The sequence below is a fragment of the Penicillium odoratum genome (assembly GCF_028828045.1).
Source record: "Penicillium odoratum strain IBT 22623 chromosome Unknown utg000002l_segment0_segment0, whole genome shotgun sequence".
In the NCBI taxonomy this organism is placed as follows: Eukaryota; Fungi; Ascomycota; class Eurotiomycetes; order Eurotiales; family Aspergillaceae; genus Penicillium; species Penicillium odoratum.
The window spans coordinates 3,060,849-3,079,517 of NW_026643144.1; the positions used below are offsets into that span (position 1 = coordinate 3,060,849).

Below are 18,669 nucleotides of genomic sequence, written 5' to 3' on the forward strand. Positions count from 1 at the left end.
AAATCAATAACAACTACGTTGGAGGACCAAACATAGTACAAAAATTCACATTCTCCTCTCTTCTGGGTTGGTTGAGACTTCAGTGGGAAACCCATCATTGTTGACGGTGATTGCTCGAATCTCAGGCGAGAGGAAGTTCACGAGCTGGCAAAAATCTAAGTCTCGACATCTCTTCAGGTGGGAAAATCTTGAAGGTTCCTTGAAACTTGATAAATCGCAGCTGGTCCCTGTCTTACACGTTGCATTCAGTTTTGGTTAAGGGGTTGTCTGTTGGGCCAAAATAACCCTGCGTCATGGGGAAAAGCCGGTGTTCGGGGTTAATCATGATAACGATAAAATTCGAAGGGGATTGTTGGTTCAATATTCATGAAATGATTCCAGCTCTTTTGCAAAGTGGTTCAAGGGGTTTTAGCATGTCATATTAATACGGTGTACTGTAGATCGGCAAATTCAACGAGCCAACTCTTTGAGAGACGGTGGATTGAAATCCGTGGCGTTGACTATACCGTGTTAGCTTTCAATTCAGGCAATACTAACCAGTGAACCTACGAATAGAAATCATGATAAATCCAAACTCATCAGCTTCCTCCAACCATTTTTCCGCCCTCGCATCCATAATGACCCCGGGTCGAATGTTCCCGAACTCAGCTTGTATGTAGCCTCGGCCGCTCCAACGAGACAGCCAATGAATATATCGAGTCTTCCACTCCTGTTCCGTCTGTGCCTCCCAAAGCACTTTCGCAGCTGGCGCAGGCATAAATCCTAGATCGCCGCAGTCAAAACAAGGTACTCGGTGCAAGACCGAGTACGCCCAGTGTAGAAGATACAAACTGAGGACCGCGCGACGTTTTGACGTGACATGCAGCCATGCTTCCCAGGAAGGTATTGCCTGTGTTCTCTCTTCTTGAAGGAAGAGGCCACTGTGCACGACATGACAGACAAGTAGCTCTACTTTATGGAAAATGGCGTTATGGTCGGCTGATGGACGCTGCGACTCCGTTGACGGGGAAAGTAAAATGATGGCATATATCACCACTGCTTGTAGAACCGCTAGTAGGTTTGTATCGTCGATAATCTCAAACTGCGGCAATATTGTTGTCAGTCACATTGTTCAAATAAAAAGGAGGCAGTAGTACCTGGGTTGCAATGCTGTCCAATTCTTTTATAATTGTTTTCCGTACGATCTCGTCTGCACCTCCGCAACGCCCATGCCACATTTTGGTGAGGGTTATGCAGTTAGCTAGCGGTAATGGTAATGTATTCCTCTGTGCGATATGAGTAGAATGAAACAAGGGAGGAAGCTGGAACTCTTCAGCCAGCATCCTTGGCCAAGATCTTAAGACACGAAAGATGAGTTCCATGCTGTGGTTTGATAAAGCGACTGCATCTGTCTGGCTCGGAGATTCAAAATGATGCAATGGAGGTGTGATGGCTCGGACGAGCTCCGGGGAGTCCCATTCCACCTCGTTCGAGACAAAGTCTTCGGAGTTTTCTTCGCGCTGGGGCGGTGCAGCAGGGCCTGATGTCTGTGTTATGGCCAAAGATTCCAGGCCTGTGAAGAATGAATCGAAGAGATCAGGACTGAAGATCGATTGCAGTGATTGTGGCTGAAATGTTAAGGCGACATCTTCTGACACGGCAGCTTCGGGTTGATTCAAATCGACACAGTCGGTTTCTGACGACTTGAATTCTTCTGGATTTTTATAATGACAAGGGACACTACGTAGGGAGCACCGTGAACAAATTGGGCGCTTAAGATTGCATCTCGTCTTTTTTGCGACACATTCAGTGCAGGCCTTTTGGCGAAGAGATTGGCTATTGCAGTCCTTCTTCATATGTCGATAAAGTGACGACCCTGCACCACCGTCAGTTGGCTCAGGAAGAACTGGTTAAGACATACGGTGATTAAACCGGGCCGCACAAAATGGACACTCGGGCTTCTGGCTTTGTTCCATGGATGGTGATTACTGATGCAGTAGAAAATGATAAAAGGTAGCCGGAAGTCCGGTGCGGAATTCCGGTCCGCCTTGTAGAACCTCAAATTTCGTTCGATTCGGGTTTCTGGGGTTCTTCCATGGCGGACTTCATGTTGTGAGAAAGGTTATTTGACTGTAAGTCCGGTCCTCTGGTACTGGTACTGGTACTCCTTACCGCAAAGTGGGGCAGAGTTGACATGCTAACATATAACTCCCGATTCCCTTGCTAAAGTGCATCTTTGAGTCTCATCTCATCACTCTCTTTCAAGATGACAATCAATCATGTCTTTCTTTGGGGCTCTCCTGCCAAGTTTCAGTCTCTTCGGGCGTTCTATCGTGCCGTCCTACAGCCAGTTGGCTATAATGAGATGATCAGAGTAAACGACGAATGTCTTATCGGATATGGTAGTGACTATCCCTACTTTTGGCTTAAGCAATTGCCTGCGGATAAGACCACGATGCCAACACACATTGCCTTTGATGCGCCAAGTGAGTACACATGTGGAGAGATTTGGCAAACTGCTCATTCGAGTCAACTAGGCCGCGATGCTGTGGACCGTTTCTATGAACTTGCGTTGTAAGTCAAATCTATGTTCCTTTTCTAATGCAATACTAAGATTGCTTTAGACAACATGGAGGTCGTGATAATGGAGCACCGGGGATTCGGGAGGAAATGAGTCGACAGCCTTATTATGCAGCTTTTATCCTGGACTTGCATGGGAATAATGTCGAAGCTGTGTATGTCCCAAAGTGATTAAATGATGTGAAAAGATTGAATATATTGCGAGTCATTCAAGGATTCATTCGTTTCACTCAACAAAATTGGAATTGATTCTCAAAAAGGTTATTTTTACATGGTTCTTCTGACTTGCCTTTACATCCTCGTCAACTCTCCAAAACCTCCTCACTTTGCTACTTCCTAAAACGCAATCACTACGCTATGTGTGTCTGTATCTCTTTTTCAGGATTAATTTCATTTGTGTCTTCAATATTGGAATTCTGCTACCATTCAGGCCTTATCAGTCACTTCTTGTAGAGTTCATGTGCCTTATTATTTCTCGTGGATATCTACAGAAGCCATCGTCAAAATTCTCGCTTATCGAGTTCTGTCTTCATTTGATCCCCATTGTTCAAATTTCGTCTTTAATTAATGGATCGTATCCACTTTGATCATCGGAGCTCGTGTTCCGATAAGCGCCAAGCGGTGTCCGCAGCAAGTCCGTCAAACATCTTCGTAACTCAAATAACAGAAGTGGTCCAACTTCAAGGGCCAACCAAAGTTTTCACACATCATGTCGAAGCAAACGAGTGGTGTCAGCCATGATCATATTCTGGTGAGCCACAAGCCCCTCGCGTTTCCCCAAATGAAACATGCTAAGGTGACTACAGATTACGGGGGTCACGGGCTATATTGGATTCAAAACACTCACCACTGCCCTGGAAAGAGGCTTTCGTGTTCGTGCTGTTGTTCGGTCCGAAAGCAATGTGATAGATTTGACAAACAAAATTGGAGACCGGACACAACTGGAATTCATTGTGATTCCGGATTTTTCCAGCAAGGATGCATTTTTCAACGCTCTTGATGGGATAGATGTGGTTATTCATATAGCATCCCCCTTGGCTAAAGAGGTGAGATATTCGCTTTCAAAAATCCTGCCCTAGTGCTTATAACTTAACTGCTAGGTGGACGATTATGATGCTGGCATTATCCAGCCGACTATTGCTATGGTTACGACTGTTTTAGAAGCGGCCAATCGTGTGGCATCGGTTCGACGCGTCATCTTGACTTCCTCATGTACGAAAGCGGTCTAACGGCATTGAACAGTCATTAATCAATCTCACAGGCGTAACCCTCATTCCATTCGACTGGAACATGAAGCCTGACAGTGAGCGTCTATATTCAGGTTTGCATTTGACCCAAATGAAGGAGCTTGTTTGCAAATCCTGATGCTACATGACAGTGACCGATATCAACACCAGTGTCATCGGCCCCTTCTCAAGTGCAATGGGGGCTTACTGGGCCTCCAAGGCTCTATCCCGGGCTGCGACAACTGAGTTTGTTCTCAGAGAGCGTCCTCATTTCGATTTTGTCAATCTATTGCCATCCGTGGTAGTTGGGCCAGATGATCGCCTTGATGCAGACTCCAATGCAACCATCGACAATCTACTTGAGGGGACTAAAGCAGCCGTTCTTGCTCCCGCACTGGATTCTACATTGAATTCCACATTTCCTTACGTTGGAACACCAGTCCATGTTTCAGATGTGGCACGGGCTCATGTGGACGCCATAGACGCTGGTCTGGTTCCTGGAAACTCTGAATTTATTTTGTCTTCCAATACCCCAAATGGAGTCAATTGGGATACAGACGTGCGTGCCACTTGCAGAAAATATTTCCAAGAAGAGGTCAACAGCAAGATTCTGCCATTGGAGGGTTCATTGACCACAATCAAGTGGAGGCTCGACGCTCAAAGAACGGAAGAAGTATTTGGGTGGAGATTTACCAACTTTGGGGAAACTATGCGAGGTTTGATTTCTCAATATTTGAAGCTGAAGATCAAATAGGATCAATCAATTTCAAGTCCCCAATGTTCCGATTCAATGTTCCTGCGATATATGCACGAACTATAAGCAAAATGACATCATAGCCAACAGTTCTCCACAAATTTGCATTGAATCGATGACACTTTCCGTAGACGTCAAAGATTTGATACGATATTCGAACATAAAATGCAGCAAATATCAGCACTTGGAAATATATAATTCAAGCAAATGATTCATAATGGTCGTTGATTGCATATTGCTCTTGGAGGTCACGTGAGTTCCATGCAATCGGCGGGTTTTATCCACATGAAGCTTCCGCCTCATTCTGTATCCTTCACCTAACTTTGTTTTCTGGTCGCCATGGCCGATTCCCGAGACGGTCGCGATGAGCGCCGTCGCCCATTTTCTCGTTCCCCAGATCCAAGCGCCGACCGACGACGAGATGAGCGAAACAAAGAGTCAAGGAGCTCCCGACGACGAGATGATGACCGTGAAAGCTCTCGTAAACACAGCCCGCGGCGAAGGTCATCTCGTAGCATATCAAGAGACGGAAGGGCCCGTGACAATCGCGATCGACGCTATCGCGAACGCAGAGACAGATCAACTAGCTCCGCGGACGAGCGACGCCCACATCGCAGTCACCGAAGTCACCGACGCCGTGACGACCGCGATCGAGACGAAGAAAGATCGTCCAGAAGACATCGCAGCCCCCGCCCCAGATCACGCTCTCCGCGAAAATCACGCAGCCCCCAGCGCGCATTACAACGAAGTGGCCCTCTACCCTCACAATCTGATGCATTCACTGGCGAAGTAGCACAGTCCGGCGACAATCCTCTACCAGAGAAGCAGAAGCCAAATTACAAGAACAGCGGACGACTTGCAGCCGAAACCAACACAATTCAAGTGGAAGGTGGCGAAGGAATCGTGTTGAAATACCACGAACCTCCAGAGGCTCGCAAACCACCAGCCAAGGAGCCCTGGCGGCTCTATGTCTTCAAGGGAGATGATCTACTGGAGATGGTCGAGCTGAGCGAGCGAAGCTGCTGGCTGATTGGTCGTGAAAGGGCGGTGGTCGATTTTCCTCTGGATCACCCCAGCTGCTCCAAGCAGCACGCTGCACTCCAATTCCGATATATTGAGAAACGAAATGAATACGGCGATCGCATTGGAAAGGTCAAGCCGTATTTAATCGACCTCGAGAGTGCTAATGGGTCTACTGTGAATAAGGAACAAATTCCGGCGGGTCGTTATGTTGAGGTTATGGACAAGGACGTGATGGGATTCGGCACAAGTACCCGCGAGTATGTGCTCATGTTGCCGAAATGATGCATATCGCAACCAAATTCAACATAAAGCCTGCAGAATTATCTGCCTATTCAGCTTGTCTTGCAGAGTCATTGACATCCCCAATGCTCTACATGTAAATAACCTTTTGTAATGGCATGGCATGATATGTTATTGCATACTTGATTAGGTATTACCTCCATTCAAAGATCATAGATATTAGTATCGCTGGAATACCGTTAGTTGTGGTTCTTAGAAAGTCAATTACGCAAACTCACAAAGGCCGGGCGAGGCTCTTTCTTCCCTTGGCCTTATCATTAACCCAAACGCTTATGCTCTTTGCAGCAACTGAAAATATTCCATATCCACGATGGTCGATGATGACTGTCTCAATGCACCAGTCCAATATATCCGTCCATTCCTCTCCTGCGTGCTTGACACCGACATACATGCGCTTGTAGGTTGCGACGGTATTGCTGATAATGCAAGCGAGTCCCCAAGGGTAATTGACATTGCCGTAGCGCACGAACCCTTTCTAAAATCAGTATGCTGATGTTAGTCATCGAAGTAAACGTACCAATGCAATGCCGTTTATCAAAGTAGTCCCGTTGCTCTCCGTAGGCGTAAAGCTTGCGAGCTTGCATCAAGATCGGGAGCTTGCCATTGCAAGAGGGTCGGGAATGGGCTGTTGGACCGCCTCGGACGCCGTACAAGTCTCCATAGAAGACACATGGCTGGCCTTGGCTGCGAAGGAGAATCAATCCGTAGGCAATTGGCTTAAAGTAAGGTATGATTATTGTCTTATAATGTTAGTTACCACCGGCAAGTGCCCACAGATATAGTAATTACCTCCAAGGATTGACCAGGTTGCTTATGTGAATGAGATCAGGATCTTGCATCAAAGGCCTCAACAAGATAGACTTACCGTGTCATGATTTCCCACAAATGTCTGCAAGTTCTTAGTATGAGTTGGTGATATAGATAGGATATAGCCTTACTACTGCATGCTTTGGGCTCTGCTCGACTAAAGTGCCTTTGAACAACTTCCGCAGGTCGGCGCCTTCAGTCTGAGAAGTGAGTGCAAAATGACCTAGGAGTGGCACATCAAATAGAGAGACTTCGTAGTTCATAAGTTTGAGGTATCTCAGAAGAAGATTTACTTCACCCCGCCAGTACTCCCCAACAAGAAAATAGTTGGCACCAACCGTGCGCCTTAGATGATTAACAAAGTCTCTCTGGAATGAGGCCGAATAATGTTTCGCTGCATCAATTCGCATGCCGGTGATTGGTAGTTCAGTTCCAATCCATTCCGACCATTGAAAGATATCGGCTCGGACTTCCGGGTTGGTGTGATCCAGATTGGCAAACATCAGATAGTCATAGTTACCGTGCTCGTCGCTCACATCCTGAGCCCAGTCTTTCCGAGCTCCGGCAATTTTATAGACTCCATTTTCCTTCCGTGTGTCGTCCCAATCGACACCGTTGAAATGACGATAATGATATTTCATAGAACTATACTTCCCTTTGCGGCCTGCAAAGTCAAATCCTACCCAACCGGAAATATGCTCGGTCGGTGAAAGCGCAACATTTCGATCTAACGATAATCAGTGACCTTTTCTTTCTCATCCACACATACCTTCGGGATTCACGTACCATTAGGATTCACTCTCGTGGCTTGAAAACTTTCGGTCATATCTGCTCCGGCTTTGTGGTTCAATATAGTGTCCCAACAGATTCCGATACCAACATCTAGTGCCGCTTGCACCATATCCGATAAATCCTCTTTTGGTCCCCAACGCGTTGCTTGAGATCCTTTTTGATCGAACTCTCCCAAGTCCCACAGATCGTATAGGTCGTAGCCAGTTCCTGATACATCCATTCCTTTGCACCCTGGAGGAATCCAGACAATGTCTACCCCAATATCTCGGAGGCTTGGCATTGCCTTTTTCAGACGCTTCCAATGGCGTTGATCGGCCGGGACATGCCACTCGAAGCCCTGCATCATCAAAGAATTGGGAGGAGCAATCCAGGTGGGCGTCTTCTCCGAATCATGAATGTCTAGCAATATATTCGTCAGGTGAGCCTTCAATCGTGAAAATGCAGTTCATGGCGATGAATAGCATTTCTAACCTTCAATCTCCTTCCATCTGTTCGCTTTACTTCGCATTTTCAAACAACAGCTGAGAAACGATAGCATCTGACCTTGTCACGTCTATGATCGAATCAAGCCCCCGGGTGCCTCATAACAAAACGAAGTATTCTTGAAAGATCGATATATCAAATGCGAGATCAGCGTTCGCAGAAGGCAGGGCCAGGAAAAACTGAAAACAGTGACACTGGCACCCCTGCTGTGTGATAATACTTTTGACGTATTCAACAATTGCCCACCAATGTCTAGTTGGTCTCCAAGGCCAAAGTAAACCTTAGATATCGAGAAAGCTTGTTGTTATTGGCTCCATTAGCTTGATTCAACCGTCATGCGTATCGCTTTCAAGGTCATCGTGCTAGTCAGTGTATAGATAAGGCGGTAGACCAGTTGAGGCCAGATAGGCAACAAACGAACAATCCGTCAATGCTTTGAAACATTGTCACTCAGAATGGTTCCCAGGAGCTCTGGAGACATCAGGGCCCGGAGTACTTGCAGTCAGCGTATTGATCCCGCGATCCGAAGCGGTCATCTAACCAATCAGGGATCTGGGTCAGGTAGCCTCGATGGACCGGTAGGACCGGTGTTTAAGGGAACAGAAGTCATGTTTAAAATGAACAGATAAGGGACCTGCTGCGGAGTGATACGGCCTGTCAAAGTAATGCGAACATTAGTTTTGGCTGGTTGCGATCGAAACCGGCAGTCTGTGTACGTATGGGCGGGAGATGTAAAGGTTTATGAATACATGGATTACTATCTCATCAAATCCCAATGAACTTATCATTGATATTACTTACAGCAATATTCCCGGAATTCAATTTGATATGTGAAGTCATGAAATACATGTAGTCTCAGATGGTAGTCTCAGATTATGTCATGTTCAGGCTATTTTACAAGGGTAGAGTCAAATTAGCCACTTTTCCTTCTTAATTGCACTTTGCATCAACAACCTTGCAATTAATTCATCGATATCCGGATGAATTACCAATCTGTTTGAACAGAATTATCATTTCCTTGGCTAAGTGAACTGCCGTCTATTCTCGACTGAAACCCCGAGATCATGGTAACTTGTTCCCCACACCCGATGTGGTCGAAAGTGGTCCCGAGTGAGGGGAACCCGATACAAATCATATAGATCGAGTACAGATCGCCAAATTTCATTTCAAACAAACGTTGAAGCCATTGCACCACTCACCATGGCCGACCAAGCTCCCAAGAACATACGCCCGCTCAACCGATACATCACCACCCACAACTCAAGTGGCGAGGCAATCTTTTCCGATGCCCTCTCCGAAGAAATGCCCGTTCAACGCATGGGCGACGGCGCAGATTTCAGCCTCGCTTACACCTCCTCCCACTTCCCCGCTCAGCTGAACAAAGATGCCGATATCACCGAGTACAACACATACCTCAACAGCCCACCTGGTATCACCATCTCAACCGGAAACGTCTGCCGAATCGTGGACATGCAGCCCGGTGCTACAAGTCCCATGCACCGTACTGTCTCCCTCGACTATGGTGTTGTTCTGGAGGGAGAAGTTGAGCTTCTTCTGGACTCGGGCGAGGTTAGGCTTTTGAAGCGTGGAGATGTTGCTGTGCAGCGCGGGACCAACCATGCGTGGCGGAATGTTACCCCCGATGTCGTTGATCCGGCCACGGGAGAGAAGACACCACAGTGGGCTCGTATGCTCTATGTGCTTGCGCCGGCTCAGGAGATATTTATTGGGGATAAGAAGTTGGGAGAGGTTGTTGATGGGATTGGTGTCAGAGCTAGCACTTGAGTACTTCTAGTTCCAGTTTCAGTTCCAGTATATAGTGAATCTTGATTGGCAAAGGCTAGATATATAACATGGAATGATCACAAAATTTAAACAAAACAGAAAAGAAACATTTGAATGCGAATTGACTGGATCAATTATAAGTAGTCTGAACTGTAACATTTCCATTGGCTACCACTCCCCTCCTACTTCATAGTGAAAGATCTTATTATTAATTCTTCCTCCAGTAAACCTCCAGAGACGTGAAGCAGCCTATAATTTGTTAGTAAACTTGACTTGCTTATCGAGTGACAAAAACATACCGCGTTGAGCCACACCCCATGCAGCATAACTTGAATGAACACAAACTCTGGAACACTGGTGCCTGCTGTCCGTTCATTGTAGTCGAGATGATGGTTCGCAGGCCGATAAGCAGGCATGCGGCGGTGATCAGTTGGCCAGTCGACTGGCTGGCTCACGGATGGAGCAGGAGTGGAAGTAGACCGCTCTTCGCTATGATGTAGTTCATAGTCGGCAAGGACCGACAGCGATGTCGCAGTGGATGTAGTGGTAACAGACATGATGAAGTTGAAGATAGATGGATTAAACATGGGTGCTGAATGTATATGGAAATCCTATAATATTGAGGCGCGTGACTTGTGACCCGTGACTGCGTGACTGTTCATCTCGTTTCCGCCCACATTCTCCCCCACATCCCGATAAACACTCGGAGATCACCAGCTTAGCTCCGACAACTAAAATGCGGAGAGTTATCATACAGGGAAAAGTGGACGCGTTGACTGAAGTCTTCTGGGTCTTCTGGCACTTTTCTGCTTTTTTTCTTTTCTTCTTTCTCAACGCCAATCCGCAATCATGGATCTCTCGCGCATCCTTAACGCTAACATTGACGGCCGTACCCAGAATACACGATACCGCCAATCACAGTTCCTTCGCCTCCAGTCTACTCTTGTGGAGAATATTGCAGAGATTCAAGATGCAATCCGCGCCGACTCCGGTCATACAACAAAGGAAATTCGAGCGGAGGTCGTACTTGCGCTGCAGGAGCTTCGCACGCACTATACATCGCTGAATCTTGCCAAGGATCTGGAGGTTGAATATCGAATTGCACAGGGCAAAGACAACCTCGGTGGTTCGCGCGGTGTAGGTATCGTGTATATCGTGCCATGTGTCCATACTCTGTTTTTCTCGGTCATCTCGGCATTGACTGCGGCCCTTGCAGCGGGAAATTGCATTGTCCTTGAGGTGAGTAGATTTCTTGAGAATAAAGAAACTCAAGCTAATCAATAAAATAGCTTCCACAGACTATGCTTGCACTGCCTGCTGTTCTGCGTCAGATTCTACCAGATGCGCTTGACCACGACACTTTCGCCATTACTTCACAGCGACCCGATAGCTCGTTCTTGAGCAAAGCGTTGATGGTTATTCAAACCGAGTCTGATTCCCCAAGTGGAATACTATCGCCGGCGGCAGCGAGGACTGTCGCAGTGGTTGATCGTACAGCGAAAATCGCTGACGCTGCACAGGCACTCGTGGCGGCGCGATTCGCGCTAGGCGGTCGATCCCCATACGCGCCAGATGTCGTTCTGGTAAATGAATTTGTGATGCAGCCTTTCGTCGAGTCAGTCATTCAACATGCGTCCAAGTATCTTGCCGGTGAAAACGGCGAGGCGCGACAAGGATCTGGCTCATCTCGACGATCGGCATTGCTCGATTCGATCTCCAAGGACCGAAATGCACGAGTGCTCGTTTCTGGAAGCAATTGGGGCATTGTGGAAGTTCAAGATCGAAATTCGCCATTCCTGAAGAAGAAAATTGACGAGAAGGTATTGCTGGTGCATCCTGTCACCAGCCTGGACGATGCCATTGATGTCAACTTGTTTGTCCCCCCTAGATATCTCTGAACAGAAAATTTACTAATACAGCATAGCAATCAAACTTTGGCTGCTACTTACGCCTTTGCGGCTCCAGCCTCAGCCAAATACTTGACTCAGTTCATCGATGCCCACATCTCGTGGGTCAACCACGTACCGGCCCACATGCTAGGTATGACACTAAGGGCAACTATCGGTCGATCAACCACTAACAAGCACTAGTTGGACCGACCATTCCCCGAAACTCACCGTACAATGCACAAACCCGCTATGCGACCGCTCAATTCCAGCGACCCCGGCCCCAATTGATCTCGGTTTCGGCCACGGCAGAAGTGGCTCAGACCATTCTCGACAGTGCGAATACAGTCAAGTCGGATTTGCTTTGGCGAGAAGCTATCGCGCCTTTGGCTCCTACTAAGCAGCGACCGGGATTTAAGATTGGATTCTTTGAACAAGGGATCATTACTGGTGGAGTGATCACGCTGGCATCGGTGGTGGCAACAGTTTCTACACTGGGATATTATACATGGGTTTTAGTGCGGACGCGAGCCTAGTTATCTTTTAATCTGTATAGTTAATTGAATTGAAGTCATTAAGCCATAACAAGAATAGTAGCCGACCCCTCACATGGTAGCCCGAGCCTCGGTTGAGCCGAGCTGATGAGAGGGCCCGCGTTCAACCGACTTATGCAATGCAGGTCGCTATGTCATGTACTAAAGGCTGATCACACATTTCGCATTATTCTTTTCCTATTTGTCTTTCTTATTCTTGAAATCATCCCTGTAACTTGGTGGGAACAGAAAGTTAATATCCTTTCTCTTCATTCTTCACCTCTCCCTTCAATTCTCCCCGCATCCAACAACTCTCTCGGCCCCGCAATTCTACCCCGGACCCGTTAACGTTAACAATCCACAATGGCTCTCAGCTTCAGAACAAGCCGTCATGCCTCCAAATTGGCCCAGGTAAGGAGATCTTTCGAGTTTTGATTCTACTGTTGTTTGCGATAGCATCTTCGATAATTGACTGACCCAATTGACAGGTGTCGCGCCCCCTCTTTTCGGCCCGACGCTATGCGACCGCAGAGCCGGATTTGAAAACCACCCTGAAAGAAGTCATCCCAGCTAAACGGGAGCTTCTGAAGCAGGTCAAGGCTCAAAGCGATGAAGTTATCGGAGAGGTCAAGGTCGGTAACGTCATTGGTGGCATGCGCGGGCTCAAGGCCATGCTATGGGAGGGCTCTGTGCTCGACGCCGACGAGGGTATCCGCTTCCACGGAAAGACGATCAAAGACTGCCAGAAGGAGCTTCCCAAGGGTACATCAGGAACCGAGATGCTCCCCGAGGCCATGTTCTGGCTCCTCCTTACCGGCCAGGTCCCCTCGACCGCACAGGTGCGCGCCTTCTCCAAGGAGCTCGCGGAGAAGTCACACGTACCCCCTCACATTCTTGACTTGATCAAGTCTTTCCCTAAGTCCATGCACCCGATGACTCAGTTGTCCATTGCGGTCGCCGCACTCAACACCGAGTCTGAGTTCGCTCAGGCCTATGAGAAGGGTCTTAACAAGGCGGACTACTGGGAGCCTACTTTCGATGACAGCATCTCGCTGCTAGCCAAAATTCCCCGTGTCGCCGCACTCGTATTCCGACCCGATGAGGTTGATCTTGTTGGGAGCCAGAAGCTTGATGTGTCTCAGGATTGGTCATACAACTTTGCTGAATTGCTGGGTAAGGGTGGCTCGGAGCATGAGGACTTCCATGACCTGCTCCGTCTCTACCTGGCTCTGCACGGTGACCATGAGGGTGGCAATGTCTCCGCTCACGCCACTCACTTGGTTGGAAGCGCCCTGAGCGATCCCTTCCTTAGCTACAGCGCTGGTTTGTTGGGTCTGGCTGGTCCACTGCACGGACTGGCAGCCCAGGAGGTCCTGCGCTGGATTCTGGCGATGCAGGAGAAGATTGGCACCAATTTCACTGACGAGGATGTCCGAACCTACCTCTGGAACACCCTTAAGTCTGGCCGCGTCGTTCCCGGCTATGGACATGGTGTTCTCCGCAAGCCAGATCCGCGTTTTGAGGCTTTGATGGACTTTGCTGCTACTCGCCCTGATGTCCTTGCTAACCCGGTGTTCCAATTGGTCAAGAAGAACTCTGAGATTGCTCCCGGTGTCCTGACTGAGCATGGCAAGGTATGTGATTCTCCGTTGATATTTTCCATCTTTACTAATGACCTGGCAGACTAAGAACCCCCACCCCAATGTCGATGCCGCCTCTGGTGTGCTGTTCCACCACTACGGCTTCCAGCAACCCCTGTACTACACTGTGACCTTTGGTGTGAGTCGTGCTCTTGGACCTCTTGTCCAATTGATCTGGGACCGTGCTCTGGGAATGCCCATTGAGCGTCCCAAGAGTATCAACCTTTTGGGTCTCTTGAAGAAATAAGTCATAAGTCATTATAGTTGACTTGATTTTGGTTTGAATTATGAAATACGAGCGGGACTGAATGGACTTTTCCATTTTTTAAAGATTACAATCTATTGATAGACATAGAATAGCATGCCAATGAACTTGTCTATCGGACCACATATCATTGCACTTTTAAATGTTCAGCGCCCACTAAATCTGCTTCTTTGTTTAAACTTGCAATCTCAGCCTCTGCAAATGGAATACCCTCAAACAACCTCTTCTCCTCAGTAATAATTTCCAACTCTCCAGGGAAGTATATCCGTTCCACGCCTTCCATCTTCTCGCTCTCCACCACTCTCTTATAAAGATAATCCATCCGTTCCTTAAACTCCTCCATACTCATGAACAGATCCGGCTTGATAGCGACGATAAAGTGTCCAACATCCGCCGGCTTCGACGGATCATAAGGATTGGTAACATGTCCAGCAAAAGCAGCCCCAGAAAACACTCCAGAGAAGACATCCATCATAATCGACAAAGCAGATCCCTTGGGTCCCCCCATAGGCAACATAACTCCCTCAAGCGCCTTAGCAGGATCATCCGTCCGATTCCCATCCTTATCCAACGCCCAATCCTCCGGAATCTTCTCCCCCTCCTCAAAGCCTTATAAATCTTCCCCCGCGCCGCAACCGAAGGCGCCATATCCAAAATGAACGGCCTTGACCCATCCCCACTCGGCGCCCCACACGCTATCGGCGAAACACCCATCAATTTCTCCCGGCCACCCCAAGCAGGAAGCGCGGGTGAACTATTCGTGAAAACAAGCGACATCATCCCCGCTTCTAAGGCCTGTTTGACAAGCCACGCTGACATCCCGAAATGGTTCGAGTGTTTAACTGATACCATGCCCATTCCGAAGATTTGAGCCATCTCGATCGCGCGCGTCATCGCCATGTGTGCGGCTACAAAGCCGAACCCGTTTTGGCCGTCCACTTGGGCTGCTATGGGCGTTTTTTGGTGCATGGTTGGAATTGCTGAGGGGTTTAGTGCTTTTTGGCGGACTCGTTCCATGTAGGAGGGGATACGATTGCTGCCGTGGGTGTCTACCCCGCGGAGATCGGCGGAGACGAGACATTTGGAGGTTATGGCGGCGTGTGTGGGGGAGGTTCCGTTTGCGATTAGGATTTGGTTGATGAAGTTTTGGAGGTCGTTGTGGTTTATGAGGTGTAGTTTTGACATGTTGATTTGGGGTTTTCCAGGTACCTCTGAGTTGAAGATTTGTTTTTTTGGTTGGGTATGGGGTTTTTATAAGCTTCCAAGCTTAACGGATTTGTTGCCGAGGACGGAGTTGATCCGTTATAGTGCACTATCTGGGATGTATACGGAAGAGGCCCGGCCCGCGAGACCCTAGACTTACAATAGTTGACGTTTACATAGGTAGCCCAGTGATTGTTAAAAAGTTAACTCGATGTTCAATGCGGAAGAGAAGCCAACCTTGTAGTTACATGTAGACATTAATTTCGAATTTTCCTCTCACAGACAGTCAGTTCCAAAGTTGCTAATTAAATTCTCAATCACTTAGAAAGAAACTCCTGCCTAGTTAACTATTTCGGGGTATTGGGTGCTGTGTCACACCTGCGAAACTTCGGAATCAATGATCGGCACGCCTCATCTAAAAATGGGTTACCAGTGGGAGCTGACATGCATAATGTCACAGCCAATTTATTTAACAAACATTTAAGATTCAATTATAGTCAGGTTGAAAGCCATTCCGTATCATCTTATCTGGCAATTGAAACTCGCACATCTAGGCACCTCAAACCATCCAGGGTACAATACTTGGGTAAGATGCGTGGATATAACAGGTTTGCAGATCCCTACGCCAAATTTAGGTGGAAGCCTCCGCCCGAGCTTTCAAGTCACGATTAAAGACTGCATAATCGGCTCGCAGCTTCTTTCCCATTATCAATGGACTGAAGAGAAAAGACATGAATCCCTTGGATGTTTGTGACTGCGTGAAGATAGTTCCCGCACCATCCTCCGTTGGCTCGATATGGAACTTGTGTAGGCCGGCAATGGTGAACACAGGTGGGCCCTGCCAGGAAAAGAGAGTCTCATTATTTTCCTATCATAGTGTGAGTAGAGGTGATGTGATATCTTCATGAGCACATACCACGACATCGGCAACGAACTTATATCCTTCGATATTCACTTGGACTTTATCTCCTGTGGTGAGGGACTCGGGCGTCTTGTCTTTTTCTTGGGTCTCAATGGATTTAATCCACTTCGTATGCCATTCTGGGTAAGTGGAGAAGTTGAGGAGCTGACATGGTAAGCGTTGTTTTTGCTTGGAAGCGGTAGTTACCTACAATTTCGCGCACTTTAGCTGGAGGGGCATCAATCTCGATTTTGCTCTCATTGAAAGGCATGTTTGCGGCTGCTATTGGATGTGAATGTCAATGAAAGAAAATGGAAGGGGCGAAACGTTAGTTTGTGACGGAAGGATGCAGGTGCGTGGATATAAGACGCACTTGACTGATCTGATTCAAAACATACCAGCTTTTGAGTCTGACTAGTCAGCCAGTTCTATTGAGAATTCAAACTTAATTCTACATATATTAAAATCCCAAGCTTCTGAGTCATGATGGCTTTGGTTTGATTCTATGATACAATTGATAGTATGTTCTACAAAAGATCCAGACATGAAATCTACACTCCCTCAACCTTCTCCCCAGGCGCCAACATCTTAATATACCGATGCTCACCAATCTCCAACACCTTAACCTCATCACCAACGTTCATAACAAACTCCTCAATGGTAGGTACAAGCTGCATTCCGAGACACGCATTAGTGCGATCCCCATCATCGATTTTTCGATAAGACTTCAGCGCGCGATCCGGCTCCGCAGGATGCCTCGCCCCTGTGACAGGGTCCACATTTGGTAATCTACACCGCACTGTCCGACAAGCAGCGTGGATCTCAACACCACCAATCGAGATTCGTTTCCAATGATCTTCTGCAAAGGCACTGGGTCCTTGAATGATGATGTTTGCCCGAAATCGGACGATGCTCAATTTCGGGATTGCGTAGGCGCAGCGAGCAGCCACATCCCTGTGACTTGAGAGGCTGAGTAAATGGATGGGATACGCGTCTGCGAAGGCAGTATTCGGCTGGAAGCCTAGGGTTTCTTTGCGGGGCGCGTTTCGGAAAATATGTCGGGTGTGAGCGGGACTTGCTCTGAGGAATGTGAGAGGAGAATTTGACGGGTTGAAGCCTAGATAGGCGTGCAGCGATGGTGGAATAAAGTCGCTGAAATCCATTGCCAGTGGTTTGTCTTTCCAGATCGTAACCGGTCGAAGGGGATACTTTGACATTGAGTCTTCTGGTGGGGAAAGAGGGACTTGAAACCAGGCTCTGGATCGGAGGATACCAATTGCCATTCCAATTTTTGCAAAGATTTTCAGATGACCTTTTGGCAGAGGTTGAGGATAGGATATGACCATTACTCCCTGCGATTTGACTTCAGGGAGGGATGGATGGTAATCTCGAGCAGAAGGGTCGGGCAACCATATCTCTGGCTGAATAAGAGCCAGTCGTTGGAAACCGGCATTTCGAAGTGTACGGACAGTGCAAGCGTCAGCGGATCGCTCGGCGAAGACAAATTGGCGATCGAATTTGAGGCCTGTAGCAACGATGTTGGATGTGTGAAGCTCGATACCTCCACATGATTTCAGTGGGTAGGTGAAGAGGGCCTTGACACGCCAGGCCGGGATATATCCATTTTTGTCTGTTGGTGAGACGCCAGAGTTATATTTGGGGTCGAATTCATCATGCAGATTGCTTTTACCCGGTGGAAGACCGAGCCGTCGACATCCCTTCGGACGGATTTGGCGTTGAGAATGATAGCATAGTATAATTATGGGAAGACAACAGATGACCAGCAGTACGCAGGATGCGGGATCTCCTGAATAAATCTGCAACGCCATTCCGTCCAAAATGTTGAATTGAAGTAAAAATATCCAGCAAATGCCAAGCCGTGATCACCGAATATCGGAGAGAATTCTTGGCAGAATGCCTACCATGTGGTGATTACCCTGGTAAACTCTCACCGGTCGCCTTGAATATTTATCTTATCATTTATGACAAGCTTCGATACGCCGGGCCGTTTACTCCGAATGATACAGTAATGCTGATTCTAGGTTGTCTTGAGATTACTACTGGTACCCCTTACTCATGCCTGATTCTTCAGGCGGAAGGGGAATCACAAAGAGAATATTCTTGGGAATCATGTAAGTAATCTACATGCCACGAAGGCCCGGTATTGTTTTGCCCCTGTCCTTGGGCTGGCAAGAGTACGTAAATTCTTCAAATACATGCTGATCCTCTCGGATTTGAACCTTTTGTACTTTTAAATTATCAGTCCTTCTCTGCAGACAACATATATTTCTCAATGCCAAGTCGACGTGATTCGAAATAGTTGAAGATTCGGCACCACTGACGAGAGCGATAGGTAGAGGAATTTGTTTCGCTAACAATGGGTGGATAGTCGGCTTCGAATTGTTTAGGTAGTAATTCCCCTGCATCTTGGGCTTGGGTCTACCAGTATACATATGAATTTGGGAAGAAATCCCGATGGCTTCCGTATGCTTGCATTGATTGTTCACTTTGA

General features: G+C 47.6%; 12 protein-coding genes across 12 annotated transcripts; 6 read left to right on the top strand and 6 right to left on the bottom strand.

The window, feature by feature from the left end:
- Positions 1–450: 450 nt before the first annotated feature.
- Positions 451–1,955, bottom strand: N7520_003181 (Zn(II)2Cys6 transcription factor domain-containing protein; the record flags this gene model as incomplete). The annotated part of the gene is made up of 4 exons (XM_057137116.1): positions 451–500; positions 550–1,081; positions 1,137–1,855; positions 1,901–1,955. The coding sequence occupies 4 exons, from the start codon at positions 1,953–1,955 to the stop codon at positions 451–453; spliced, it is 1,356 nt and encodes a 451-aa protein (XP_056999802.1).
- Positions 1,956–2,245: 290 nt separating this feature from the next.
- On the top strand, positions 2,246–2,730 carry N7520_003182 (VOC family protein; the record flags this gene model as incomplete). The annotated part of the gene is made up of 3 exons (XM_057137117.1): positions 2,246–2,465; positions 2,517–2,553; positions 2,604–2,730. The coding sequence occupies 3 exons, from the start codon at positions 2,246–2,248 to the stop codon at positions 2,728–2,730; spliced, it is 384 nt and encodes a 127-aa protein (XP_056999803.1).
- Positions 2,731–3,268: 538 nt separating this feature from the next.
- N7520_003183 (uncharacterized protein) lies at positions 3,269–4,539 on the top strand (the record flags this gene model as incomplete). The annotated part of the gene is made up of 5 exons (XM_057137118.1): positions 3,269–3,310; positions 3,366–3,605; positions 3,660–3,771; positions 3,821–3,880; positions 3,938–4,539. The coding sequence occupies 5 exons, from the start codon at positions 3,269–3,271 to the stop codon at positions 4,537–4,539; spliced, it is 1,056 nt and encodes a 351-aa protein (XP_056999804.1).
- A 364-nt stretch (positions 4,540–4,903) lies between these two features.
- Positions 4,904–5,844, top strand: N7520_003184 (putative FHA domain protein SNIP1; the record flags this gene model as incomplete). Its single annotated transcript, XM_057137119.1, has 2 exons — positions 4,904–5,287; positions 5,338–5,844. The coding sequence occupies 2 exons, from the start codon at positions 4,904–4,906 to the stop codon at positions 5,842–5,844; spliced, it is 891 nt and encodes a 296-aa protein (XP_056999805.1).
- Positions 5,845–6,005: 161 nt separating this feature from the next.
- Positions 6,006–7,969, bottom strand: N7520_003185 (alpha-amylase; the record flags this gene model as incomplete). Its single annotated transcript, XM_057137120.1, has 8 exons — positions 6,006–6,030; positions 6,081–6,333; positions 6,380–6,602; positions 6,652–6,672; positions 6,728–6,751; positions 6,801–7,396; positions 7,456–7,860; positions 7,933–7,969. The coding sequence occupies 8 exons, from the start codon at positions 7,967–7,969 to the stop codon at positions 6,006–6,008; spliced, it is 1,584 nt and encodes a 527-aa protein (XP_056999806.1).
- Positions 7,970–9,144: 1,175 nt separating this feature from the next.
- Positions 9,145–9,729, top strand: N7520_003186 (cupin domain-containing protein; the record flags this gene model as incomplete). The annotated part of the gene is made up of 1 exon (XM_057137121.1): positions 9,145–9,729. The coding sequence occupies one exon, from the start codon at positions 9,145–9,147 to the stop codon at positions 9,727–9,729; it is 585 nt and encodes a 194-aa protein (XP_056999807.1).
- A 168-nt stretch (positions 9,730–9,897) lies between these two features.
- On the bottom strand, positions 9,898–10,286 carry N7520_003187 (uncharacterized protein; the record flags this gene model as incomplete). Its single annotated transcript, XM_057137122.1, has 2 exons — positions 9,898–9,978; positions 10,029–10,286. 2 exons carry the CDS (start codon positions 10,284–10,286, stop codon positions 9,898–9,900), a joined length of 339 nt encoding a protein of 112 aa, XP_056999808.1.
- Positions 10,287–10,578: 292 nt separating this feature from the next.
- On the top strand, positions 10,579–11,627 carry N7520_003188 (uncharacterized protein; the record flags this gene model as incomplete). The annotated part of the gene is made up of 2 exons (XM_057137123.1): positions 10,579–10,968; positions 11,028–11,627. 2 exons carry the CDS (start codon positions 10,579–10,581, stop codon positions 11,625–11,627), a joined length of 990 nt encoding a protein of 329 aa, XP_056999809.1.
- An 884-nt stretch (positions 11,628–12,511) lies between these two features.
- mcsA (putative citrate synthase Cit1) lies at positions 12,512–14,035 on the top strand (the record flags this gene model as incomplete). Its single annotated transcript, XM_057137124.1, has 3 exons — positions 12,512–12,559; positions 12,637–13,782; positions 13,832–14,035. The coding sequence occupies 3 exons, from the start codon at positions 12,512–12,514 to the stop codon at positions 14,033–14,035; spliced, it is 1,398 nt and encodes a 465-aa protein (XP_056999810.1).
- Positions 14,036–14,180: 145 nt separating this feature from the next.
- Positions 14,181–15,238, bottom strand: N7520_003190 (Ldh family oxidoreductase; the record flags this gene model as incomplete). The annotated part of the gene is made up of 2 exons (XM_057137125.1): positions 14,181–14,662; positions 14,734–15,238. The coding sequence occupies 2 exons, from the start codon at positions 15,236–15,238 to the stop codon at positions 14,181–14,183; spliced, it is 987 nt and encodes a 328-aa protein (XP_056999811.1).
- Positions 15,239–15,887: 649 nt separating this feature from the next.
- N7520_003191 (SRPBCC domain-containing protein) lies at positions 15,888–16,428 on the bottom strand (the record flags this gene model as incomplete). The annotated part of the gene is made up of 3 exons (XM_057137126.1): positions 15,888–16,124; positions 16,173–16,322; positions 16,369–16,428. The coding sequence occupies 3 exons, from the start codon at positions 16,426–16,428 to the stop codon at positions 15,888–15,890; spliced, it is 447 nt and encodes a 148-aa protein (XP_056999812.1).
- A 280-nt stretch (positions 16,429–16,708) lies between these two features.
- On the bottom strand, positions 16,709–17,986 carry N7520_003192 (MOSC domain protein; the record flags this gene model as incomplete). Its single annotated transcript, XM_057137127.1, has 1 exon — positions 16,709–17,986. One exon carries the CDS (start codon positions 17,984–17,986, stop codon positions 16,709–16,711), a length of 1,278 nt encoding a protein of 425 aa, XP_056999813.1.
- Between the last annotated feature and the right edge of the window lie 683 nt (positions 17,987–18,669).